The following is a 26,487-nucleotide window of genomic DNA, read 5'->3' as shown; positions in this document are numbered from 1 at the left end:
AACTGCTACAACTTGTAGTAGTTACTATGCAGTAGCTGCTACAACTTGTAGCAGTTACTTTGCAATAGCTGCTACAACGGTGCAGAAGCTGTTACAAAGGTGCAGAAACTGTTACAATGGTGCAGAAGTTGCTATAATGGTGCAGAAGCTGCTACAACGGTGCAGTAGTTGCTACAATGGTGCAGTAGTTGCTACAATGATACAAAAACAGTAGCTGCTACAACGGTGCAGTAGTTGCTACAACATAATAGTTACACAATAACACTGCTACACGTTATAGCAGCTACTATACAGAAGCTGCTAGAACATGTAGTAGCTGCTATAACGTTATAGCAGCTACATCACCTTTAAAAATTAACAGCATAGTGATTGTTGCATGTAATCAGATGAGAGAGAGATTAAAAAATTTTTACATTTGCATGCAGATGAGAGAGATTAAAAAAATTTGATTTTGACCGCGTCAGATAGTCCACGTCGGATTTCACTCACGATCGCGCACAAAGTGTCGCTTAGCATATATATATATAATCTAACACCATGCTGTTCATGGCTGGAAATATGTATAAAAATAGTAAAACAATGAAGATGTTTACCACCGTCTATCTCGACACTTTTATCAGAAGATAGCATGCATCATGAAAGCAAGTTTCCACAACTTCCATGAAAAAATTAGATGTGCAAGGCTCAACTTGGTTTTTATAGATTTATCAATCCTCTGTGATTCGAATATTTACTTTAACTTAGTTCTTATTCAGTAAGATAAAAAGCGACTCCTATTTCTGCATACCGCATACCTACTTTAGACTTCCATTGACAGAAACAAAAAAAGTCGACATTGATAACAATTACCGGACATTGTTCTTCCACTGAACAAGGCACTTCAAGCCCTTTTCTGAAGTCACACGGGATGAGAATATAGAGGACAATATTATAGAGTTGGTCAGTGTATCTAACAGAAAAAATCAAATTAAAGGGAAGGAATGATTGACTACTGATACAAGGATCACACTTTAAAAGGCTGGAGCATTTTTGTTTGACCATCTTGTCCACAACAAGACCTCTAGGATGATGGATGCAGTAAGAAGTATAGCAAGGTTGAAACCATAGCCAATCTTCCACGAATTCCCTGCGTCTCCAATTCGAATGCCAATAACGATGTTCACTGCAGCGAAAAAAAGAGCGAATCTCCCAAACCAATGGTGATACCAGTTCCAGTATCTACGATAGTTGGAGTCTTTGTTGGGTCGTAGAAAGAAGGCTAGGATCTGTATGATCAGAAGGAATTAGCATGATGTTTCAGTTGTAAATGCAATAAAAAGAAAGGTGAACTCTCTAAAAAGGAAACTTTCAACATTCGATAAAGAAAGACAATATAAACTTTTCTGAGGGAAACCACAGTATGATACTTGATTTGCAAAGAACATAGCAACATAGTTATACTACTTACGCCAATGTAACACAATGAGAAGGGAAAAAATTACTGAAAAATTAAGGTGAATAAGGAAACTAATTGTTCTCTAGCTCTAATTAGTTGTTTTGTCTATCCCAGTGATCATTGGGATGCGATTGCTATTATTTTAGTTTTTGTAAGAAACAACAGCCATTTGAAACAAAAATTAGACAATATTTAGAAAGTCACATCCTTATTTCTTGAAGGTAATTTTGAATCTCAAAAATCTAAAGTAGACAATGTAACTTAAAATTGATAATTTCGGCAGCCTCTTCCTGATAGGAAACAGCAAAGAACTCCATATAACCCTATTGATAGTGCTACATATCAATCCGCCTCATTCCAAATCTCTATCCAAACGATCTACCACAATCTTGTTTCTTCCTTCTTGACCCAAGATTATGGACTGACTTTAGTCTTGAGAACTCAAAGGTTAATAGATACACTGACAGGCCAGTTGTCTTCGTATACTAATATGTTCTCTCCAATTTAACATCAGCCTTGAGGCACTATAGATCATATGTTAAGCAATGATCTTGGAGGCAATTACAACTGGAAATTCTAAATACTTCAAAATTTTAGAACCATTGTATACGGGAAGACAATTCATGTCAAATTAATATATTCAAAAAATTACCTGAAGGATACCAAGAACCAGAACAAAAATGCCAATTCCTCTGTGAGTATAGACAGTAGCATGCAGCTTGTCATATAATACTCTTCCAGCGATCACAGCCGCAAGACCGAACAAAAATCCCATAAATTGAATGACTGTATGCAAATAGTACCATAAAGGATCCCACTGCCTGCAATATCTTGCAACAATTGCTCCAATTGGCAAAAGAACACCCCAACCAAATATAGCTAGTGCTCCATGTGTCCTTTTCAGCTTGGATGGATAAGAAGAAGATGATGAAGTACCTGAAAGATTTGCAGAGTTCATAATATGGTCAAGTGGACCAGAGGAAGCCATAAAAATGACACGAATGTATTCGGGTTGCCGGTTGTGTTTATGAGTACTGTAACTAAATTGTGATTCATCCACTCAAAAGATTACCATCTGATTTATCATCGTGTACAGTTAATTGACGGAACGTAGCTGTTTTTCCACTGTCAGATGACAATTTACTTCTTAAAGTAACCACTAACCATGAAGGTCAATATAAGTTAGTTTGAGGAAAAATAGGTTGCATTAAGTTTTCTACTGATATGATACCTTTCTCAGATAAACCAACAAAAGAATTAATTTTCATCTGTGATGAATCACATCCTTGTCTTTTGGAGTGGGTAATAATGTGTCAGGAACTGGAGAAAATGTATGATCTTCTACAGTTAAAGAATGAGCAGGAGTGTTTATCAGCCCTTGGATATTAAACATCAATCTGATAATGTTAGGGTCCATTTGGAAACTGATTTTTTTTCTCCAATTTTCATTTTTAGAAAATAAAATTATTACAGAGAATATATTTGACATGAAATAGAATTTAATTTTTCTAAATGACTTTGATCACCAGCTAGAGGGGGTAAATAGGAGGTCACCCATTTCATTCGTTTTCCTACACTTATTAGCGCAGTGGAATACAAAACAAGATAGAAAACTAATCTAGAAGACAATACAGACAAGAAGAACAAAACCTAACACATTCATTTAACGTAGTTCGGAGATGGTGCTTTTACTCCACGGCGTGCCCGTAAGATGGACGATCCCTCAATCCGTCGGTGGATTAGTTCCCAGCAAACTCCGACTAATGAGCTACTCCTTCTCGGTGGAGAAACCTCACCACAAACTCGATCACGCTCACTTGGATCACGAGAGCTTGGAGACTCTAATTAAGGGTTAACCACCTCTAATTTCGTCACCCAAACCAGCCATCCCAAGCTCCATTATATAGAGCTTAGGGGAAAACATCCAAGCTATTTTCCCACTACCAATCAACTAGCTTCTATAAAAAATCGACTGTTACACCCCAAAGACTCGATACAGATGACTGATGAACATACCGATTGACTAGTCACCCTAGGCTGAACAAACAGAAGCTCACACTTGTTGTTTCTCAACCACCAGTCGATTAGGACATATACCAGTTGACTGGTAAACCCTAACACTAGGGTTTTTACCTCAAGTACAATCACTTAGCAATCGTCCTCGCCTGCACAACTTGACCTTGCCTTCTAGCCTTCTCTACCAGCTCTGCGTCCCTCAAATGCTTCCCCATCCTTCACGCTTTGCCTTCAAGAGCTTCCTTCGGCCTTATCCTTGTTGTCGGGTCTTCCATTGCCAAGAGGCTCCTTGCGTCTGGGACTTCAACCTTGCTAAGAGCTCCTCACTCCGAGACTTCATCTTTGCCAAGTCACACTTAGACTTATGTTGCCAAGATCATACTTAGACTAACCTTTGCCAAGATCACACTTGGACTTTTCCATTGCAAAGATCACACTTGGACTTTTCTTGTTGTATCTGCCACTGCACACTTAATAGTGCATATCAAATACAACAAATAACCTAACTTAAACCTTTGCTTAAATATAAAAACCTAGGGTCACACTGATTACTCCAACATCAACAACAACTTTACCATTGTGCCAAGACTCCTCATATGAAATTTATATGAACCCACCTCGTCTTCCACAATAGCGTCGTGTTTGTCAAAGAGCAAAGACGTCTTCAACAACTCTTCATCACGGAGCTTCTTCTTGTGGTCAAGAAGGTAGTGGAGGGAGTAATTGATTCTTTCTGTGGTATTTCCCATACCGAGCACTCAAAATAATAACTATTATGAAAATTAAATCTAATTTTCAAAGTTGCTTAATTATTATGGGTCTGGGCCATGTCCGAACTGACTCAGCCCGTGGTGGGGTCTCAACGTTGCTCCATCTAAAGACCAACCAACCCATCTGTTGGGTCTCAGCGTTACTCCATATAAAGATCGACCTACCTTATCTTCCACAATAGCGTCATGTATGTCAAAGAGCAGAATCGTCTTCAACAACTCTTTATCACGGAACTTCTTCTTGTGGTCGAGAAGGTAGTGAAGGGAGTGATTGATTCTTTCTGTGGTATTTCACTTCCCAACACTCAAAATAATAACTATTATGAAATCTATATGAAAATTAGATCTAATTTTCAAAGTTGCTTAATTATTTTTGTCCTTTTATATATATATATAAAGGGCAACCCGTGGATGAAACTCGAACCGATCACACAATAACAACTTTATCATTGTGCCAAAACTCCGCTTATGAAATCTATATGAATCCACCTCGTCTTCCACAATAGCGTTATGTTTAGGGATGACAATGGGTCAGGTTCGAGTTTAATTCCATATCCTCCGTCTCCATACCAATACCATTAAAGGATCGGATATCTTCTGTACCAATAATTTGTCTTCTTTCCATCCAACTATCATCGTTCAACAAAAGCATATTAGAATTAACATCATATTAAAAAAACATATATAATTAAAAAAAATAAATTAAACATCTATATAGTCTACTCCTAACATTAACAAAAATAGTTAAGTGGGTTTGAAAAAAGAAAATTTTCTTTAATATATATATATATATATATATATATATATATATATATATATATATATAGGGTATTCAGGTTAGATATCAGTAGTTCCTTCATACTTTCCTTCATTTGGGTCGGATATCGGATCCGACATCGAGTTCGGTGGAAATTGCCATCCCTAGTCGTGTTTGTCAGAAAGCAGAGTCAGAAGGTTCCAGCACTCAAAATAATAACTATTATGGAAATTAGATCTAATTTTCAAAGTTGCTTAATTATTTATATATATATATATATATAGATGAAACTCGCACACAACTACACTTTACCATTGCACCAAGACTCCTCTTATATATATATAGTTTTCATATTTGACTCTAAACAAATTACATCAAGATTCACTAATTTTTAACACTTACAATTTCCTCCCAAACATTTTACACAAACATCGTATGTGACCAGATTATTATATCCTGATCCTTATTCTTCTAAAACTTATAATTCGGTCTAGAAATTTTACACTGACATTTAAGTTTTCATGATTATTAATTTCTCTAAAATTTTTTATATTTAATTTCACTCCAAAATTTTTTAGCCAATTGCACTTCTTTTCCTTTCAGCCGACCCTACCTAGTGAGATAAAGTTTAGTGGTTGTTGTTGTATACTTCTTTTCTTTCAAAGTCAGCAATTTTTTATTTCACTAGCTAAATTTTATTTCACTCTCACAATTGTATGATTCCTCTATTTCCCTAATGTTAATATAAAATTATAATTTGCCCATTCAATTCTTTTTTGTGTTTTCAATTTCATTTTAAATATTTCATACCACCCACGGCAGTTTATAGTTTTTAATTGTCTCCTAAGATTTTTTTTTTTAATTTCACCCTTATATATTTCCAAATAAAACTACACTTTGCAACTCATTGATAATTGAAATAATTATGTCTTAAAACTAAATAATTTAATAAGGAGGATGATTATTTGATGATAAGGATAATTATTTTGTCTAATTAATATAATTTATTATGTTGATAGTTCATTAGCCGTTTGAGTATTATTCTAATTTTTATCTCCTCGATATATTTCCATAATTTACATAGTATCATAAATACTACTGTTACTACTAAAATATCACGATCAAGTATACCAAATAAAATTTCGTAATTTTCACTTTCAAAACTTCTTCTGTTGAATTATTTCAAACAAATGTTCATTTAAAAATAAAAAAAAACTTTCATGTCAGAATTTTCAATTTCATTGAAAAGGAAATTATAAAAAAAATGGATTGCTAAATAGGGCTTAATTAGATGTCACTTCTAGTTACTTGAAGGATTTTACAACTTCTATTCAATTGAAATAACTTAAAATCTTCTACATTAGTTGGTGACTTGATTTTATAACGTAGTGATGCAACTTGTAAATTGCAGTGGGAGAAAAAGAATACTTCAATGAAGAAATTTTGACCTAACCATGAAAAAGAAAAAGAAACTTAGGTGTGGTGAACATACATGGTTGGATTAAGACTCGGAGGCAGCTTTTTTATTTGTTCACCACTAACACAATGGACATGCACAATGACAGTGGAAACATGCATATCCAATCGATGGAAATTTGAATTCTTGTAAGATGACAAAGAATAAAAGAGCATAAATTATATACCTGTTGAAAAATCAAATGAGAGAGACGTCTTGTCATCATGCTCCTGTAGTACATTGTTGACTGGTGTTGCTGATCCAATAGCAAATAAAAGTTGCTGCTGAGAAAGCCGAGCTGAAAACTTCAGCTGGAACGCCAGATAAATTTTAGCTTGATCAACAACAACAGAAGGTGTGGCCGCAGCAAAGAGTAAGTTCCCCTGGTCAACCTGCACTTGTTGGCTAGTCTGACCACCAAGGTAATACCTTTGGATATGAGGTAGGCCAGTTCTCCCCACCCAGCCAACCACAGCACTAGAACCAACCATCATTCCATCCTTGGAGAATCCCATTCCCACCCAACCACTTGAGTACATGGTAGATAACACAATGCTCAGAACGTTGTCTTGGTCCTGGTAGTACTGCAAGAGCCAACCATGTTTAATTCTCACTATGATGTTCTTGCTGAATGAATGCTGCTTTTGGTTAGTTCAAGTGAAAATTTTGTCAATCCAACATTTTGAAGATGTTTTTACAATCTTTATCTCAACCTATCTACTACATAAGGACTAACTTCATCATCTTTCAAAAATTCATTTACATGGTAAAAAATCACTACATGACATTGTTGTTATATGTTAAAAAAAAAAGTAGTAGGACATGAGATGAGAGGATAATCTCTACCCTTTAAACTCACATCTCAAGAAGAGGTTCTCAAAATATATTTAAATAACATAGATTTTTCACCTATGTGCCTTAGCATTTTTGGTTGAATTTGTCTCTCTTGGACTTTCACATGGTTGGAAAAAGGAGTACAATGTGAGATGAGGAGAGGATAAAGTCTAGTCGTTAGTCTCACATCTCAAAAAGAGTTCTCAAGATATATTTAAATATCAAAATATCTTCACTTAAGTGTTTTGGTATCTTGGATCTGATTAGGCTCGTTCGGGCTTTCACAATATAATCCTAATAATGCAATTTCTGAGGAAAAGTTAGCATAAATCCAATCAAGCAATGGAGGAAGCAAATGATCTCAAGATGTTGTGCAGCACAATAGCCAAGGCCCTTACCAGCAAACTAGGCGGCATCTTGGTTTCCAATCTGATGCTTAGATTACGCGTTTAGAGTTTAATGGAAGGGGATGAGATAAAAGTCAACTTATATGAGCATGGAAGCATAACTATGACGAATATGATCTCCTCCAAAATACATGAGATTTTCTGGACACCACGAAAATCTTAAATCTAATTAAAGCAAAAAAAATCTTGCTCCGGATGAACAAAAGCTAAAAAGCATCAATCTTTCTATTCGAGATTAAAAATGCATTTTCGGCGTAAAAAAAAATTAAATTGGTAAAGCTAGGGTTCATACCCTGAGGACAAAGTTGTTCCAGACAGTCTTGCAGGCGAGGCCCGAGTAGTTGCCGCTGAGACTGGCAGGCAGCTCCGAACTACAACCATCCTGTTGCGCACCGACGGCCACGATCGCAAATCCCAGAACAACTATTAGGGCAACTACATTTCTCCCCATTGCAGGAGACGACGACGAATCGAGAAGCGATGGGAGTCGAGAAGAAGAGCAGCGCCAGTGGAGGAGGTCAAGGAAAAGAATATGATGCGAATAATCAAGTGGTTAGTTGATGAAGTGGGACCCCAAGCCATCTGCCCTCCAGATCTGGTTGAGCAGACGACCGAAAAAAAAAATGATAAGATATGATTAATTTTTTAATTTGTTAAATACTTTTTGTGTTTATAAATTTCAATTTAAATTCCAGATAATCTCGCAACCCAATTTCTCAAATAAAATAAAAAATACCTCAAATATGTTGGAAAATTTATTGAAGAACTTGGAAAGAGAGAAGAAAACAAACTCTATGGGAATCAGAATTTTGGATCTTATAAATTTGCTTTGAAAAATAATTATGAAAAATAAATTCAACTCCATGGTTGAACAAACCAACCTACTTAACTACTTTGTTGATCGGTGCAACAACACCATCACCCATTCCAAATTATTTTTATAATTTACAATTAGTTGGAATTTGAAAATTTTAAAAAATTTGACAATTATTTTTATTTTGTGTACCAGAAAAATTAATATAGCTTATTGATAAAGCTTTCTTTTAGGTGACATTCCAGCTGCCTTATTTCAACTTTTAGTTGACTTGGAATAGTTCACCTAGTCAGGTTCCCTCTCAAATAAACGTTTTAATATTTTGGATTAAATTGAAGTCCCGATAATTGGGCCAGATACAGGCCCAATGGGCCTATACAAGAAGACAGAACCATGGATAAATTAATTAAACCAGTCCTCTTTGCTTTGTCTTAATAACCTCAACTAATCATTTCTTAATGGAATCAAGACTACCTTGGGCAATATTTGAGCTCTCAAATCGATCGTAGAAACCAGAGGCTAGTGCCTTTTTAGTAAAGTTGTCAGACGGGTCAATTCATGGTGAGACGGATCGATCCGTGATGGATTAATCATTTGACGGGGTAGGACGGGTCAATCGGCCAATTTGGTGCGTTGGAAAATTTTCAACCCAACCCATTTTAAGGCGGGTTGCGGGTTTGACGGGCCAACCCGTGGACTCATCAAAAATTATAAAAAAAATTAAAAAATATTTCATATCTTCAACATTTACTTCGAAAAAGTTTTCTACAATTAAATATATACATAAACATGTATTTTAAATATAAATGAACACAAATGAGTACTTATGTTGGATAAAAAGTACTATTTTTATTTCAAAATTATAACAAAAAAAGATAATAAATTGGCCTAAAACTTAACGTACATATATTTTTCAACCCGCAGGTTAACCCAAGCCCGAGCGGGCCGACCCCTGCGGGTCGCGGACCTAGGTGGGTTGACCTACGACGGACTTGGGTGGATAAAATTTTAATCCAATCCGTTTAAATTGTCTGACGAGTGCAGATCAATCTGATGGACCCAATCCAAATTGACGGCTCTACTTTTTAGCTGAGAAAATTAATTAGACAAGATTCTCAACAGGAGTCGTCCAAAGAATCCAATCATTTCCGTCGAAATCCTTAATTACCGGATTCCCTTCCATTATTTTCTCTAATCCAGCGCTGATGAACTCCCCAAGTAATCATTGCACCAACCAATTTGAGGGCCCAAATCCATTCATCTTTATCGAAGTCGTTGAGCCACAGGAGCACATGATGAACAGAGAACCAAAAGCTTTCTGCCCGCAGCAGGACGGAGACAACCAGCTACAGCAAGGCATGCTAGAAATTGAGATGTGAAATCATGCAATCAGTGGGTGAGTGCTGTCTTGCATCGGCAGATCAATAAAGGACTAGATATATTGAAATAAATTCCGGTTTGTCGGAATCGAGACGGTAGCCTCTGGCTGAGGAGGCCGAATTTGCCACCCAATTTCTTGTGGGCATTTCGTCGAACACATTTTCCTGCATCCTCACAGAGAGGGAGAGGGAGAGAGCCCACCTGCTATCGCTTTCGTTTAAGATTGAATTTGTATCTACCAGACCAAACAATGCAAGTGTGATCAGACGATCCATGTGTGGCCATTGCCCCAGGGAAAGCAACCACCACCAACGCCCTCTGTGGCTCCCCGGTGACGTTCTTTTCGTTGCATCTTAATAAAAAAATATTAACCTCGGTCACTTCGCCATTCCGTCGAACACCTTACCTACATTGGCCTCCTTCCTCGCTACCCAGTCACTTTGACATCGTCCGCCGGCTTCGTAATCGACCCCACGCGGAGCGGAAGGGCATCCCGTGTCTGGGCCCGGACAGCGGAGCCGCGTTTCCGACCGTCAGCTATGACCAGCTGGAGAAAATTCCATAACCTACCAACCCAAATCCGCCACGTGCTCTCTACGATATTTTATTGTTAGTGCGAATAATTCCCGGAATATTTTTTATTTCCCCTCGGTTGTTGACGCTTCTCGGACAGCGCATGCCCGGGCCGGTGACCATGGCGGTTAGGAATCAGAGTGCCCCGCGGGTATATATACCTGCCTCCATCGGTCCTGGGTTCCAGTTCCACGCCCCCTTCTCTCCTGCCTTCCCCTCTCCGATTCCCTTCGCGCGGAGGGATCCCGAGGACTCCTGTGCTCGTCGTCCTCGCTCCGTCGGCCTGATGCCTTCTTCTCCGTTCGTGGGGCGCACCATTCTCGTGACCGGAGGGGCAGGGTACATCGGCAGCCACACGGTGCTGCAGCTCCTGAAAGGGTGTTTCCGCGTCGTCGTGGTGGATAACCTGGATAACTCATCGTTGGTCGCAGTGGAGCGGGTTAAAGAGCTCGCCGGAGAGTTTGGCAAGAACCTTGCGTTCCATCGGGTACGAAGTGTAGCGCTTCCGCTTCCTATTTGAGGGTTTAATTCGATGTCTGATTTTTTTTTTCCCCCGTCTTCTTTCTTATCTGTGCGTTCGGTCGTATTCTTGATCGACAATTTTTTTTTTCTTTTTTGCTTTTATTGGTGATTCTCGATTGAGATGATGCACTTCCAGCTCCCTCCGTTTCCAGCGAGAGATTACTCATCTCGTTGAGCAATGAATGGGATGTCGCAGTGCCCTTATATTTCCTGCAATTGGATTTGTTATAGTGCTCTATTCAATTTTGGTTCTAGTTATTACACGCCGTTGGTGTTTATGAGGGCCCTGCATCATCACATCTCTTTTGTCAAATTAGGTAAACAGTACGATATGATTGACGGCTAGACAATGAAAGGCCTATTCGAAGTTTAAAAAACTGCTCAATTCAATTAAATTTGGTAGACGGTCAAAATTGCGGTTTCAAATCAACATATTAGACATGGATTTGTAGTCCAAATTGGTTCGATTCGCTGTTTAAGACCTTGGATTTGCTAAATATCTGTTAATTAATATAATATCATGAACGTTTTGCCTGTATTACCTGCTGAAGCTCTCTTGAAGAATTCAACCATCAGCATGAACAACTTTTTTGGAGAAAAGACATGGATTTATCTTTTTGCTCATATGTGCTTTAATATCTTATTACTAGAAGATGCTGCCAAAATGTGAAGGGTTTCACCACTTTTCAATGTTCTTGGCATCATAATTTCAATTTCTAACTGCAGTGATTCATCAAATTTGGAATTCCATACAGCAGCGCAGACACATCTTAACCCTTGCATAATTGTTTGGATAATATTGGTCTCGCTTGTTATGAAGTGCCTCATTGAAGTTATGAAACACATGTTTACATAGAGTTAGCGACAAGGTATTATGCAATATGCCAAGTTGCCAACTAAAAAACATTGTATTCATTTTGACATTTCTTCAATCAACAAATAAGCCACACAAGTCTCTTTATAATCTCTTCATGACTAAATTTATGACTAAGATTTCTTGACTGAATACCAGTTGGCTATATGATCTCTGGGTTCCTGGGAATGTGAGTTAACTGGTTCTAATTTAGTATTAAGAACTTTCACCACGCATCTAAGTTTGAAATTGTTTCACTTGGAAATTGGAATATGCTCCGCATACATGCAGATTGCTTATTTTTATTTTTTAAAAGAGGGGGGAAACACCTGAAATTTAGACAACAATTTCATACTCATACTGCAAATTTTAAGATTTAATTATCCAACTTCTAGAAGCACAACAAACGCATACCACCTTTGAACTATATGTTGTAAAATGATGGTAAATGCAATGCATAGAAAGGTCCTTTGTTTCTGAATTTGGGTACCCAAAAAGTTTTCTTTCCAAATAAAAGACAGTCAAAATTGAATTTAGAAAGGAAAAACATGTTTGCTCAAATTTATAATGCATATCAAGTTAATATCTGAAATAAAATTTCTTAAAGTTTGATTACTCACTAGTCTTGACAGATGTATACCTTGTTAAAATACCCATCATTGGGTATTGCAAAATACCATTTCTTTATTCCTATAATAACCACAGGATTGAATCCATGAATTTGATTTTTAGCATGCTTTGGTGGTTGTGTAGGTTGATCTTCGAGACAGGAAAGCACTGGAGAAAATTTTTTCATCAAACAAGTATGGTTCTATTCTACTAGCATCAATATTACTTTTACTTTTTGACATTTTGTAATTTATGAAGCAACTTGATTACTCTTTTAGCTCCTCTTGCCATTTTATGAATGTTCCTCCTTATCTTCCAGTGGCCTTTCTTGATGTCTGTTTTAAAATATTTTGATAAAATGGTCGTGTTATCTGATTTCATGTTCTTGATTATTTGTATTTCATTTGGATCATAATTTTCCCTTCTAGAGGATTCCATTACAGTATATAATGGTGGCACAATGTGATCCCAAAAAGAAATGACACACTTGTTTCCACATTGAATGGCTTATTCTCAGTTTAATCTGGGATAAAGAGTCTTCTTGGTGAATCAATACATTTCTTATAATTCATTAACTGAATTATATAAACCGACAATAGGGGTTACATACCTCAGATTCATCTTCCAGCTCAAAATTGTTAAAGGTGTTAATTTAGTATATATCTTTATTTCTAGTATTAGTATAATGTTCAACTGCTTTTTAAAAGAGATGTGCTCCCATGAGATGTAATTGACAGTAAATAAAATATTAAATTATACTAGAACACTAGATATTGCTTCAAGAAACTGAATGGTTTAGTTAATGCGAGTGACTAAAGACTGCTAACTGTGTGGATGTTTGTTTGGCGTTGCATGCTGAAGGTTCCTTGTTATTTGCTTGAATAGTTATTTCTGGTTCTTTAATATATTGTTGTACAATGGATGATAACATATGCAAATATTTGACAGCTGAGGCTGCCAAGTCTAATACACTGTGATTTAGACCTTTGCTGCTTATTATTTCTCAGTCAATTACCTTTCCGCTTCCGATTTTGTTTGGATATCCTTTTTAACGTTGCATGACATCATTTTGCCCTTTTTTCCTTAAAGCTCATATGCCTGTTTGTTTCTGCAGGTTTGATGCTGTTATACACTTCGCTGGACTAAAAGCTGTTGGTGAAAGTGTTAAAGAACCTTTACTTTATTACAATAACAACCTCATCGGCACAATCAATTTACTTGAAGTAATGGCTGAAAATGGATGCAAAAAGGTAAGCATAGTCCTGTGTTTTTCTTTCAATAGTCCAATTTTAGTTACTATCAAATTAAATACTTTGATGAAAATACCTAAAGGTTCAGGCTTGTTAAAAGAGCACTAGAACATCTATTGAAATCAGACTCCTCTTACAATGTGCATGAGATAAATGCTCCATCTGTAGGAACAATTTCCCTATTTTATTGAGAATTTGTATGAGAACATTGTTCCATTTGTGGATGGGACATTGTCAAAGACTTTGGCACAAATAAAAGGATTCTTATCATAGATAATTGTTCAAAAGACAGCTCATCTGGTATCTCTCTCTTACATTTATTAAACAAATGACTCTAATAAACAATCATAGATTTCCATGTAGTCTTGGTGATTCCTCAACATTCTTGCCAAGATTCTAATATCATATCACCAAGCACAATGAAGCAAAAGTACAACCAATAGTGAATAAGTACTAACAGTTATTCACAATGTCTAAAAGCATTAAATATTTAACAGAATGGTACCGTTCTCACAATTAATTCTCATATGAGTTGAGAAAAACTCTCTTTTATGCAACTTACCAATTTACTGTTGCTTTCACTTTTTCATCCTGTAGTAACAACTGTATTATCTGAGCACCTGCCTCTGAGTCGATGCACTGCATACTAGGTGAACTGATTCTGGTGACATTCTTTACTAAATCCATATTTCCTTCATTGGTAGTAAAAAGGTGAAATCGTCACCTCGGTGGCCCCTCCAGGGTGGCCCTCCACTATCTGGAAGGGAGGTAAAATCCATATTTCCTTCATGGAATTGCAAATGGGGTATAGAAGTAGATATTTAGGGTGTAGGTTCCATCTAAATACTTTGGAATATCACCTGGAGTAACTTAGGCACCTAGGTTGCATTTGTAGCTCGAGTGTATTGTGTCAACTTCACCATCATTGTGTCAGTCTTTCTGGCAACTTCACCATTTTTAAGTGTTCTTTGTCTGAAATTTCTCTATCAGTATTAATTTAATACTTGAGGTTTCGCTTTAAGTTTTGACTTCCTATTGTCTTTAGCCCATGAATTTGAGTCTTATAGAAAATGATTTATTTAACTTGGATGAAATTTACATGTTACCTGTGCACAGTGATAGTGGTGGTTATTTTCAGTTAACAATCATTTGATACCTAATATATCTTTATCTTTTCAGCTGGTATTCTCCTCATCAGCAACTGTTTATGGGTGGCCCAAGGAGGTACCCTGTACAGAAGAATTTCCTCTAAGTGCAATGAACCCATATGGACGAACCAAGGTTTTTTCTTCAGCTTTGCCTTTGTGCAATGTTTTTTCATCTTCTATGAGAGCTAATAATCCTTGGATTATATTGTAAGCAGCTTATGACTGAAGATATCTGTCGTGATATCTGTCAAAGTGACGGTGAATGGGATGTAATACTGCTAAGATATTTTAATCCTGTTGGAGCACATCCCAGTGGATACATTGGTGAAGATCCTCAAGGAATTCCCAATAATCTCATGCCTTTTGTACAACAAGTAGCCGTTGGAAGAAGATCTGTCCTTACGGTATATGGAAATGATTATTCAACTAAGGATGGCACTGGGGTACTGGTCTTTGTTTTTCTTTGAGAATTTTACATATCATTTTTCCACGAACTCCAATCTAGTTCAGAAATGATTTTAATATATCTGACTTTTATTTAATCATTTGCCTGACTCCATCAGTGCTTTCAAGCAGATACCAATTGATTAGTTTTTCAAGTATGTTATGAAGAGGTTTTCTAAAACATGATAGCATTTTCTAAGTGGAAATTTCTAAAATAGGTTTATATACATTATCCAACCATTTTCTTGAAGATTAAACACCAGTTAAGTTAGGTAATGTCCTATGGCCTAATATTGAACTTTGATTCAGCTACTCAGCATTGTATGAGCACACTTTTTCAGACAAAAATATTTCATTTCATTTGACCTTGATCATAGGTTGTAAAAATATATAGGATACTAGATGTGTTTCTTTTCCATTTTGTACTAAAATTTATTTCCATATTCTGTTATGTAAGATTTTTTATGCTACCTATATAACCTTCAGCTTAATTGTTTTCAGCCTGACCAAAAAAGTCAGTTGAGTTCTATATCATTTTAGATAATTTTTCAGTATTAATATCTGGTCTTGAATACTATACTGCCATTTCAGGTAAGGGACTACATTCATGTGGTTGATTTAGCCGAGGGACATATTGCAGCCCTGCAGAAGATATTTGAGGGTTCTAAGATAGGTGCGTTTAAACATTTAATTTGCATTTCATCATCTTGTTTGTTGTCTTAAAATAGCTATGTTGGCGAAGTTTGGTGCAATCCAATACCTATGTATTTTCGCATGTGAAATTTATGTTATCTAGCCATCACTAAATGATGGCCTGAAGGCTGCAAAATTGTCATCATTCAAAGCATTTTTATCATAACTGAAACTGTTTGATGGATTATGAAAACTGTCATGATTCTTTTCAGACTTCAATTTTGAGATCAATGGTAGACTAGAACTACTATTTCATAGGGGAGTTTCATTTAACTACGAATCTTATAAAGGTGAAAGGCTGTGTGCATATGTAGATTTAAATTTTTTTTTTTTTTTTTGGAAAGAGACATACACATTATTTGTCACGTTAAAAACAATTTGAAACCTAAAAATGACAAATGAGAGAAAGAATTGTACATACCATTTGACATTTTTTTGATTAACTTGCGTTTAAGATGCTAGACCAGGTAGCAAGACTTGGTAACTACCTATGATAATTGATAAGGACGACTTTGGTCGATATCAGGGGAAAGGAATCTTTTCACCTTGATTAAATAAGTTCCACCTTTGTGAAACCTATTCAGAAGACAAAGCCAAATTGGCCTTACTTACAGGATGCACTATAGCTGCTCTCTGTTCATCGACATGGATTGTTGCTAGATTCCCTTATTAGTTTGTGGCTTATTTCAACATGACCACTGATGGATGGTCATGGTTGTCAAAAGGTTCAATTGTAGTCCATAGTCAACAAGATCTAAACAGATCCATGAACTTGCTTTTGTCAGTGCAACAATTATGCCTTGTTTAATTTAATAATATCGTGAATTAGAAGAACTGCTAAAAGGAAGCATATAACCATGGACTGATTGAAACAAACCACTAATATTATGACTATGGTGCAGCCAAAATATTGGTTTCTTTTCATGGCATGTTTTACTTGTCATGCTTTTGGAAAGCAAAGGCAATGTGTTTCAGCACAACTCTTACCTGCGACTCTGTAACATATTAAGTACAAACACTAACTAAATGTTTGTCTGTATCTTGTTACAAGTGGTTCCTTAAACTTTATACTCTGGGACCGTACTTGCCAACATAATAATATGTTATGCTTCCTAATACCTATTACAGAGCAACCTTTGTATTGTGATTTAACATTTTTCTGTAAAAAGCAGGATGTGAAGTCTATAATCTAGGAACTGGGAGAGGGACATCTGTTCTTGAGATGGTAGCAGCTTTTGAGAAGGCTTCTGGAAAGGTGCTATTGCTAATTCACTTCTGTTGTCTATGCCACTCTCCTTTGTCTAATAAATGATAGTTGGTATACCCAGAAAATTCCTTTGCTCATGGCTGCACGGCGACCAGGTGATGCTGCAATTGTTTACGCATCCACTGCCAAAGCAGAGAAGGAACTACGTTGGAAGTATGGCCTATCAAGCATTAATGATTAGATACATCTCTCCAGTGTAGACTAGAATGCAATTTTTTTAAAGAAACTTATTTGAATAAAATTTGATGGCTTCTGTGCAGGGCTAAGTATGGCATTGAAGAGATGTGTCAAGATCAATGGAATTGGGCTAGCAAAAACCCATGGGGGTTTGGATCACCCGAGACTGCTAATGAAAATCAACCTACTTGTAGATTACCTGAAACTACAAATGCAAAGCACCATACTGGTGGATTGCCTAAGATTCTTAATGGAAAGCATCATATTCATCATGAATCACTAGAGAGCTCTTACTGGAAACCCACCGCTGTTGGATTGACTGCAATAGCTAATAAGAAGCATGCCACTTGTGATTTGGCTGCCGTTGCTAATGGGAATTATGCTTCTTATGGACCAACTGAAACTACCAGTAAGAAGCATGTTAGTTGTGGTCCAACTGAAACTACCAGTAAGAAGCATGTTAGTTGTGGGCCAACTGAAACTACTAATGTGGAGCACGTTACTCTTGGATCATTTGAGACAACTAATGAGAATCGCCCAATTTATGTGTTACCTAAGAATGGGAAACACTTCACATTTGGATCGTTCAAGAATGGTCACCACCAGCAGCCTATTTATGGATTGTCTGAGATTGCTAATGGGAAGCACATTACTTTCGGATCATTTGAGGATGCAAGCGGAAAGCACCATGTTGATAGATCACCTGAGGTTGCCAGTGGAAAAGACCTTAACTATGGATTGTTTGGCACGAACAATGGGAAGCACCTTAGTTTCGAAGTGCCAAAGTTTCTCAACAGAGAACCTATTTTCCAGTAGTGTCAGTTCTTGAATGGATCCAGAAAATACATATTCTCAGTGAAAAACTTCCGGACAGTCAGTTATTCCCGACACCACAAGTAGCGATGACTAATTGACGATTTGATTTGATATAGAGGCAGCATAGATCCAGATGATATTGATTCTTAAGTTAGGTGTCTATTTGTGAATAGGCATGCTTCTATGATTGAAGTAGTAGTATAATTAAAGGTACCATTATTTTGTTCTTTCTTTGAGGTCCATTCTTTGTTGCCCTTGCTGGCTTGTGTCATCTTATTAGACTAGCATAAGACCTGATATTCGCAACCATTATTTGTAAATTTTCTATTTCATATTATCCACAGTTGAGCAGTTGCCACCTTAATACAATTTGATGGTGATGATAATGATTATATAGAATACTATATAAGATGAGCCTCCAAAGATTATCAGTGCTTAGATGCTGCATATCAAAACTGTTTATTAGCAATTTGGTAAATACAAATAATTACCACTTAAAATGGATCGTTTTTTTTCCTTCAACAAATCCATTACTTAATAAAGACTATCTGTTTGATATTTACCTCGATTTTACCTGATTCGAACCTCAGACCTAATTGATGGCAATATCAATTTGATATTCAATATTCACGTTAAATATGGAAGATTCATATTCCGTAAACAATGATGGATTTCATTTGACAGAATCGCTCCACTCATCAGTGTCTATCTTCCCAATCACCATTAAAATCTGCCAATGAGTAAGCACAATGTTGATATGTGAATGAACATGGATCAAGTTCTTAATCTTTCAATAATAATGAACTCATACAAATCGAACACTACCCTTGCCTAACATGGACCATCATGGGGCATGCTATGCATGGCCCATGACGGCTGGGTCAAACATCTAGTCATGGCCTAAGCCTGGTTGGCCATCCCTAAGTCCAACTCAATCTTCATGCTCGACTTGGACTATGAACCGAGCCACCTTTGTCCAAACCAACCCATGGACTAAGCCAAACCCACACCTTATACGATTTAGCTCAAAATAGACAGAATCACACATGACTGATTGCTACCTAGTCTACATGAAAGCTATACGAGTTATATTTTTTTAAAATATAATATTGGAGTGTATACAGACACTCTGTGCCCGTGCATCGTCAGTGATGTCGTTAATTTCTTGCTCTGTTGCTAGCTTCATAAAAGTTGGTCTTTATTATCATATATCTTTTGCATGTTTCCTTATTTATTAGCACTTGCTGTAAGCAAACAGACCCTTGAAATTATGGAACCAATGTCCTGATCGTGCACCGATACAAGTGTTAAAAATACAACAAGATCATAAAATTTCATACTACCTCACGACAATCAGATCGAATGGAGCAAATCATCAGGTAAAGAGATTCGGCATGCAAACACCAGCCTCATTGTTCTGCTGCTCTTTCCATATCCTGCCGGTCACTCTCAGCTTCAGCTCTTTCCTATCGCTTCCGGAGAAGAAGAGTGCCATGTTTCTCTGTATGATGAGCCCGTCGTGACTGTCACGGACCTTGCGGTGACTGTCGCGAATGCTTCGAGGTGTTCCTTCCCATATCAGTTTCCTTCCAATGCCCCCGACCTCAAGGCTGAAGCTGAAGTTTCTGGCTTCATTTTCGTCCCCCATGAAGCGCAGAAACGCCATATAAACAGGAGCCATCCCGAGCTGGAAGGCCTCAAAGTGCAAGCAGAAGTAATGCCCGAAACAGTGAAACACCTGCAAATCGTAACACAAGTGAACAAACTGAAAAATCTATTCAAGAGGGTAATTTTCCATGAGGCTAGAAAAATATGATTTCTAAAGATAGCTCGTTTGAACAGGCAACTAACTCAATTGCTCACCCTTCCTCAGACTCTTTTTAAGAATGTAAAATGATTAAAAACGTATTAACGAACTTACGAGATCAGAAAACGAAGAATGTGAACTTACAGTCAACATCCATGTGGCATTTTCAACTTCTCGTGGATTAGATTTAACATATCGATGATTGAACGTGCAACCCGTGTGCATGTCAACTTTGTGATCGTCTCTTAAATGTGCAATTAAAAAAGGGATATCCCCGATAACAGAGCATTCAGATCCCGCATATGGGCAATTGTATGGTCTATAGTTGCATTGAGCTTCGTGTTTCAGCTTGCTGTAGTATGGGAAGATTTCAGGGCATCCATGCGAGTAGTACTTGCATGGAAGCTCAAGTGATTCAGCCACCTTTTCTAGTGCCAAGCACCTGATATCTCCAAGCTCTTGGCGACAAGTAGGGCAACGGTTGTGCACCCTTGTTTTACATGTCGAACACAGTGTATGCCCATTTTGACACTGCAAAAGTAGGCAATTTTAGTATAAGAAATAGCCCTCATTCTATGCCAAAATGCTTTGCTAGTTAAACTATGGCACATAAACATGTATGAAAAAATATGTAAGAGATCAAGCTATCTATGAATAAAACAACTATAAAATCTATGTACAACTATTTTGCAAGAAGAAAGAGAGGTATTCACAATTGGAAATAAGAATATCAATACAATTTCTAAGAATAATGATTAAAGCAACCTAACCAAAATCAACATAAAGGCATAATTAATGATGTTAGCACCGCGGTTAGCTCTCAGGCAGAAGGTTCTTACCCTTGGGAAAGGATTATTTGCACTCCGGAAATCCTTAACTTTTGAAATTGCACAGAAACTTCTTGTGATACAAGTAAATTCAATTATGGAATAAATATTTATATTTTGTCCTATGCACCATAAATTGGCTGAGTAGAGTGCAGTGTAGTAGTATTTGATTTGGTAGACAATTTGTAATCCTACAAACATAACTAATCTGTTAACTAAGTAAAAAGAATGCTAATAATGTGTTACTAAATTGAAATCAGCAGCCAAACAGTTCATGCTACTGCAAAAATAAAGGCACTATGCTCAAGGTGCCACAATTACTATTTGACTGTACAGCTTTAGAGATTAGGAAGTACCAAAGTGAAATTAACCCTTTCTAAAAAGAGTTGCAGTACAATTAACCCTTGAGTCTATTCTTTCTTTAACCACTATCTGTGCTAGCAATTGAGATTTCATGTGCTTAGATGGGTTCTATAATCTAGTATTTCTGTAATGGCATCACTGTAATTATCTTTCTATCAAACCTTATCAAATAAGGAAACTAAAAGTCATGCATTTTCCTTTAATTATAACAATCTCGATTAACTAAATGTTAATATAGCTGATGATCATAGCAGGCAATAAAGAGCCATGTCGAGTGAAGCCCATATAATAACAATTCAAAAAGTTTACCATTTTCAGAGTTGGAATAAGAATTTGGTTTATCTTTTTTGGAACAATTCTCTAGCTCTAATAGTTAGTTTAACAAAAATTCTCCCCAAAGTCACGGGCCCTAAATGAAATTCATAGGAATTGAATGGGATCAAAAAAATCTTAAAATACTATGATTAACAGATTCAATCATCATCTTTCTTGTGGAAGAAATGACCTTCCCATAAATGTCTACTGCCAACTACTACGCAGGTACAATCACATTTTGTAAAGCTTGTACTAAGTGATCATTTTTAGCGAGATTGCAACACAATTCAAAAACAATAACAAGATAGTACTCATCATCTACATGGGAGGAAGTATATACGCTGAAAGCAGCACATACGTCTCTCTCTCTCTCTCTCTCTCTCTCTCTCTCTCTCTATTTATATGACCAACATGTCCAACAGCTAGAAATATGGCCATTGTAAAAGGATACTGCACAGTAAAAAGAATAGTATATTTATTGCGTCCATGACTCGTTGCCCTTCAAAGTTTTAAATGAATAGTAGTTTTTCCTGTTATTGGATCAAAATGCAGCATTTACACTTTATAGAATTATATTTTAGTAATGCATACTATTGTTGTTCACTGGCTAAGACAATATTTAATGATCATATGATTATGAAAAACTATCTCAAATGTACTAGTATGTAGCTCTAGCAATATGCCAATCATTAATCCAGTTAATCTTAATAGAGCATGGTACAGTAGGCACAGACAAGATTCAAAGTCTCATTGCATCTGATTATGCTATATACAGTGAGAATATAGCATGCAAAATTTATTAAAAAATATATAACAAGCAGAATGTGGAAAGAAAGTAAGTTTTCGAAAATATCAACTAGGTTCCTTTTGAAGACACTGACAAATAATGTATTTACTTTTCTAGAAAACAGTTTAAAAGGAAGGCGATAACAGTCTGGTACAGGATAAACTTGACATTTTAACCAACAGATGAAGCCAGTAAAAAGTGTGAAATTAGAAAATATCCAAATAATGCAAATATTGACTGACACAATAAGATCAAACAGATCGTCGAATAACAACTGAGAGGACCTGTGTGTTAATGGATTGATATACAAGAATCAAAATATTGTAAAAACATTTTGCAGCATAAATATTAAGCAACTAGGAAGGCCGATCGAAATTGAAGAAAAATGAAGAAGCACATTTTAGGATCAACCAATTTAACATCCTTCCAGTTGACCAAATTAAAATATTTCCACGATCACCTCAATTGATAGCCGCTGCTTTTTGATTAAACTGTTAACCTAAAAAGCGTAAAAGGACCAAAGATCACATAGCAACGAACCTACCTGATGGATTGGGGGGTACATAGAGTTTGTGCAGACAGGGCACTCGAGCAGCTCATGGACGCTGGTGTTAGGGGCGAGAGGAGCAGCGACGCCGTGGATCTTGGAGGAGTGGTGGTGTTGAACGGACGTCTCCTCTTGGTCCATCGCGTCGATCGACGACACGCATTCTATGATTTCCGAATCCATGCATTCTACGGCGAGGGGTTCAAGGTCCTCCCGCCCAACCCAAGTCCTCGTCTCTCCTCTCTACGATCTCGGCGAGAAAGAGGAAGCAAGCCGGGGATTAGGTTCCATAGCGAGGAGGAAGTGGTGCCTTTCTTTCTCGGTTACCTTGGAATTGACGGGTTCTTTTGTTCTGGGTTACAGGGAGGTGACGGGATCTATCCCCATTCCCTTTTTCTATTGTGTTATGGCTCACCTCACAGTGATTGGATGATATGTGGGACCCATTAAAGTCTAAACTTTATCTTGAAAGTCCAACACCAAAAGCCAAATGTAAAAGGAATTTACTCTAAAATATTAAAATTTTAAACCTCTTTTCTAATTTTGATAATCAAAATATAAATTCGACAGAAAATAAATTTATTATTCTTAAAAATATATTATTTTACTGCAGAGACTTGGAATAACTAGAAAATTAGTAATGAACTTATGAACTCATTAACAATGTTTTTCATCATTTTTATTGCATTTATTATGAAGCAGACCTCTGATTTAAGAGTTATTAAACTCCTTTCTTTAAGATGATACTTTACTTTTTTTTTTGTAATGCTATTGAAGAATAAGGGAAGACTCTTTCTTTACTCATTGGAACCCTTCGACCGCATGATACTTTTTGATTTAAGAAATTCAAAGAATTTTATATCTTAATAGAGTAATCATTCCTCTGAAAGAATTTTACACTTTAACAATGTTATTTACCAAAAAAAAAATTATCTCAAACGTAGATTATTGGATGCCACTGTAGAAACCGAACTCAATTTGTGGGTATCCAAACCCGACGTGAGAAACAAGCGTCCAAATTATTCGACGAATTGCAATCTGTCTATCTGACTATCCAGCTCAATGAATTTATCGGTAAATGAAAAATTGAGATAAAATACCCAACAGCAAAAATCAAAACAAGCAGATCTTGCCTTGTATCCAAGAGATTTAAACGTAGTACCCAGTGAAAGTGAATCCTCTTCCGATGATCTCACCTACACAGAACCACGCATACATCTCGAGCCCAAAGAGTGCCGCAATTCCGGCGTCCTCAACTGTGAGATCATTCCGATTTCGCCCGATGCGCTTCATTGCATCAAGCTCTTTCCAGAACGACTCACAACGGCCAGGGATGCTGTGATAAAAATGTTGATATTAGTACAATACAAACTTCATTGTGTACAAGGTTTTTTTCACAAGGCAAAATCTTAATTTTAAAATCATTTCAAATTTAAGTGTATCCGTGCCTTATCATGTAAACTCCAAAGCTTCATCATCCTTGAAGACGCTAAATTGATGAAAATATGTTAAGCACGGAGTAAATAAAGGCATCAAAAAGCCATGTATATATAGAGATGAGAAGGAAAGTACAAATGTTGGCTTATGCCTCGCTCTCACTGCTGTTCAGCACAGAAGAGCGGCAAAGCAAGCCAAAAATATTGATATATGCCCATCACACAGTCTGTGTGCCACGTTAATAACCTCTCCCGTGGAATACCACGCCACCCCATAGCTCAAGGGGAAAGCGCTCGGCCTAGGGCATAAATATTAGTTCTTAGTAGAGATCATGAAGGTCATTCTACTAATGACATGAATTATCAAATGCAGTGCAGCTCAAGATTCAGGCAACCCCTTTCAAGCATCTAACAATCCAGATAGATAATTCCATTCAATAATTATTGTCAGCCAGATCCAACAACAAAGTGTCTCCACAAGAAACTTAAATTCCTTTAAGTTGGTTGTTTGGGAGTTAGTTTGGGAGATAGTTTAACTATTTCGACGGTTTATATCTAGCAGAAATTAAATTATGTGGAACATCTAGCCTTTTAGGAAGCAATGAAAGTACAAATATATCTCATTAAGAAATTAAATTATCTACGATAGCATTTTACATGTTTCAAAACATGGATCCTAACATCAAGCAAAGATGCTGACTTTGATTGGAGAACCAAACCAAAGGAATCAGCTTCATGAAACTCTACTGTAGGTTAAGGGGAAAAAATCATTCATATTATGTTAAGAGAAACAAAATTTATAAAATTGAAAGAAAAGGGCCCTGAACTCGATAAATTAACCGCAACTAACTTTATACCTCGCAAGACGTGTGTAAAAGAGCTGCTTCGAAAGCTCCTGGCACTTCTCAATGGTCGGTGGCTGCACGATGTGCTGCTTGTTCTTCTCCAGAAGCTCCTTGTAGTAAGCGCAACCGTGCTTAGACACGAAGTTAGAAACTTGCACTGCCTTAGATCGAAACTGATGTAGTCTCGCCGCCATCTACAAACTCTAAGAGCCTGTGCCAAAATTTAAACAAACTTATTTTATCAGTCATCGATTTCAAGAACCGGCGATAAAAAAGGCAGAACGAAAGTGCAAACGGATTGACTGAATGCAAACCCTAGATCCGACGAGACGATCGGAACAAAACGAAATTTGGAAACCATAGAAGCAACTATTGGTCGAGAGCATGAAGAAAACAGAGATGTGGATGTCACCTTCCAAATGACACCACGGGGAAGAGATCGTAAAGCGAAGACGCAGCCGCTCGGGCGTCAGCGGCGAGGCGAGTGCATCGGCAATTTATTCATCGAGTCCAATCGGGGTAGTTTCGAGATTTTGACTCCGGAACATGACTAGGGTTTGCGGGGCACTTTTCTTCCCTTGTATAGGCAAATCCTTTAAAAAGGATTGAAAATTCAGTAAATTACAGGGTGTTATGTATAATCTGTTGAGTTGAATCAAATTAAAATATTTTATATGAAAAAATTAAATATAATTTATCCTCGTAATAATATTGTGTCCAAAACATTTCATTCTCGAAAACAACTATTTTCCTTAAGCAAGTTTTGTGAATTATATAGACCAATTGATTAGAAGTGTAAAAATAAATCGGATCGGTTAACATGATTCAAACCGATCTTAAAATTATTTAGTTTGGTTTGGGAGTTTTCGAGATCAGATTGGGTTCGGATAAATTCAGATTGAATAGAATTTAGAGTTTAGTAGATTTTTTTAAGGATTAAATTAAATTTTATTTTAAAAATCAAGATATTTTTATGTACATCAATATTAAGGTTAGTACAATAATGATGAATATTAAGATAAAAATGAAGAATGGTAAGAAAAATAATAATAAAAAAATTAATCGGGTTTAGGATTTGTGTTTGAATTCAGATTGAAATTTTTTTATAAAATTTTTACTTCAATCTGATCCGAACTCATCCAATTCATCGACATCCTTAATTGATGAGATAAAGAATAATTTTGAATTATGTGCAAATTAGAGGAAAGGAATGAAACATATAGTCATTATGAACTTGTAATATTCTTGAAATATGATGCATTTTTTATGGTTATGTATAAGGAGCAAAGTAATCTAGGGGGTGTGGGTTGTTTACTTCCTTAGAATAACAAAAGAGAAG

The 26,487-nt window shown here is 36.6% G+C and overlaps 4 protein-coding genes across 5 annotated transcripts; 1 reads left to right on the top strand and 3 right to left on the bottom strand.

Moving 5' to 3' along the window:
* Window positions 1–781: 781 nt before the first annotated feature.
* On the bottom strand, window positions 782–8,207 carry LOC122016550 (cytochrome b561 and DOMON domain-containing protein At3g61750-like). Its single transcript, XM_042573891.1, has 4 exons — window positions 7,968–8,207; window positions 6,622–7,018; window positions 2,088–2,371; window positions 782–1,265 (listed from the first exon to the last, which is right to left on the bottom strand). The coding sequence occupies exons 1-4, from the start codon at window positions 8,124–8,126 to the stop codon at window positions 1,011–1,013; spliced, it is 1,095 nt and encodes a 364-aa protein (XP_042429825.1). The 5' UTR covers window positions 8,127–8,207; the 3' UTR covers window positions 782–1,010.
* Window positions 8,208–10,538: 2,331 nt separating this feature from the next.
* Window positions 10,539–18,590, top strand: LOC122016543 (UDP-glucose 4-epimerase GEPI48-like). The gene is made up of 9 exons (XM_042573880.1): window positions 10,539–10,929; window positions 12,571–12,620; window positions 13,541–13,676; window positions 14,856–14,957; window positions 15,040–15,267; window positions 15,860–15,941; window positions 17,134–17,216; window positions 17,290–17,381; window positions 17,489–18,590. Exons 1-9 carry the CDS (start codon window positions 10,546–10,548, stop codon window positions 18,219–18,221), a joined length of 1,890 nt encoding a protein of 629 aa, XP_042429814.1. The 5' UTR covers window positions 10,539–10,545; the 3' UTR covers window positions 18,222–18,590.
* Window positions 18,591–19,468: 878 nt separating this feature from the next.
* Window positions 19,469–23,240, bottom strand: LOC122016533 (E3 ubiquitin-protein ligase SINAT3-like). The gene is made up of 3 exons (XM_042573867.1): window positions 22,865–23,240; window positions 20,173–20,559; window positions 19,469–19,959 (listed from the first exon to the last, which is right to left on the bottom strand). Exons 1-3 carry the CDS (start codon window positions 23,048–23,050, stop codon window positions 19,597–19,599), a joined length of 936 nt encoding a protein of 311 aa, XP_042429801.1. The 5' UTR covers window positions 23,051–23,240; the 3' UTR covers window positions 19,469–19,596.
* A 686-nt stretch (window positions 23,241–23,926) lies between these two features.
* Window positions 23,927–25,704, bottom strand: LOC121999294. Of its 2 annotated transcripts, none has more exons than XM_042553996.1 (3): window positions 25,561–25,704; window positions 25,161–25,359; window positions 23,927–24,203 (listed from the first exon to the last, which is right to left on the bottom strand). In XM_042553996.1, exons 2-3 carry the CDS (start codon window positions 25,340–25,342, stop codon window positions 24,017–24,019), a joined length of 369 nt encoding a protein of 122 aa, XP_042409930.1. In that variant the 5' UTR covers window positions 25,343–25,359; window positions 25,561–25,704; the 3' UTR covers window positions 23,927–24,016. The 2 variants fall into 2 exon arrangements, with proteins under 2 accessions (XP_042409930.1, XP_042409938.1); XM_042554004.1 differs by having other exon boundaries at window positions 25,463–25,661.
* Between the last annotated feature and the right edge of the window lie 783 nt (window positions 25,705–26,487).

Source organism: Zingiber officinale, chromosome 1A (assembly GCF_018446385.1).
Source record: "Zingiber officinale cultivar Zhangliang chromosome 1A, Zo_v1.1, whole genome shotgun sequence".
In the NCBI taxonomy this organism is placed as follows: domain Eukaryota; kingdom Viridiplantae; phylum Streptophyta; class Magnoliopsida; order Zingiberales; family Zingiberaceae; genus Zingiber; species Zingiber officinale.
Note: the sequence above shows the minus strand (reverse complement) of the source record. Positions and strands in the feature narration are given on the sequence as shown.

Excerpts from the sequence above, each read along its gene's own strand:
- LOC122016533 (XM_042573867.1), bottom strand. The coding sequence starts at position 23,050 with ATGGATTCGGAAATCATAGAATGCGTGTCGTCGATCGACGCGATGGAC. Across the intron at positions 20,560-22,864 it reads TGTACCCCCCAATCCATCAG|TGTCAAAATGGGCATACACT; the intron begins GTAGGTTCGTTG and ends CTACTTTTGCAG. Across the intron at positions 19,960-20,172 it reads ATGCCACATGGATGTTGACT|GTGTTTCACTGTTTCGGGCA; the intron begins GTAAGTTCACAT and ends TACGATTTGCAG.
- LOC122016550 (XM_042573891.1), bottom strand. The coding sequence starts at position 8,126 with ATGGGGAGAAATGTAGTTGCCCTAATAGTTGTTCTGGGATTTGCGATC. Across the intron at positions 7,019-7,967 it reads GGAACAACTTTGTCCTCAGG|TACTACCAGGACCAAGACAA; the intron begins GTATGAACCCTA and ends TGGCTCTTGCAG. Across the intron at positions 1,266-2,087 it reads TGGTTCTTGGTATCCTTCAG|ATCCTAGCCTTCTTTCTACG; the intron begins GTAATTTTTTGA and ends CTGATCATACAG.
- LOC121999294 (XM_042553996.1), bottom strand. The coding sequence starts at position 25,342 with ATGGCGGCGAGACTACATCAGTTTCGATCTAAGGCAGTGCAAGTTTCT. Across the intron at positions 24,204-25,160 it reads TTTTACACACGTCTTGCGAG|CATCCCTGGCCGTTGTGAGT; the intron begins GTATAAAGTTAG and ends TTTTTATCACAG.
- LOC122016543 (XM_042573880.1), top strand. The coding sequence starts at position 10,546 with ATGCCCGGGCCGGTGACCATGGCGGTTAGGAATCAGAGTGCCCCGCGG. Across the intron at positions 13,677-14,855 it reads CTGAAAATGGATGCAAAAAG|CTGGTATTCTCCTCATCAGC; the intron begins GTAAGCATAGTC and ends TTATCTTTTCAG. Across the intron at positions 17,217-17,289 it reads TTGAGAAGGCTTCTGGAAAG|AAAATTCCTTTGCTCATGGC; the intron begins GTGCTATTGCTA and ends TGGTATACCCAG.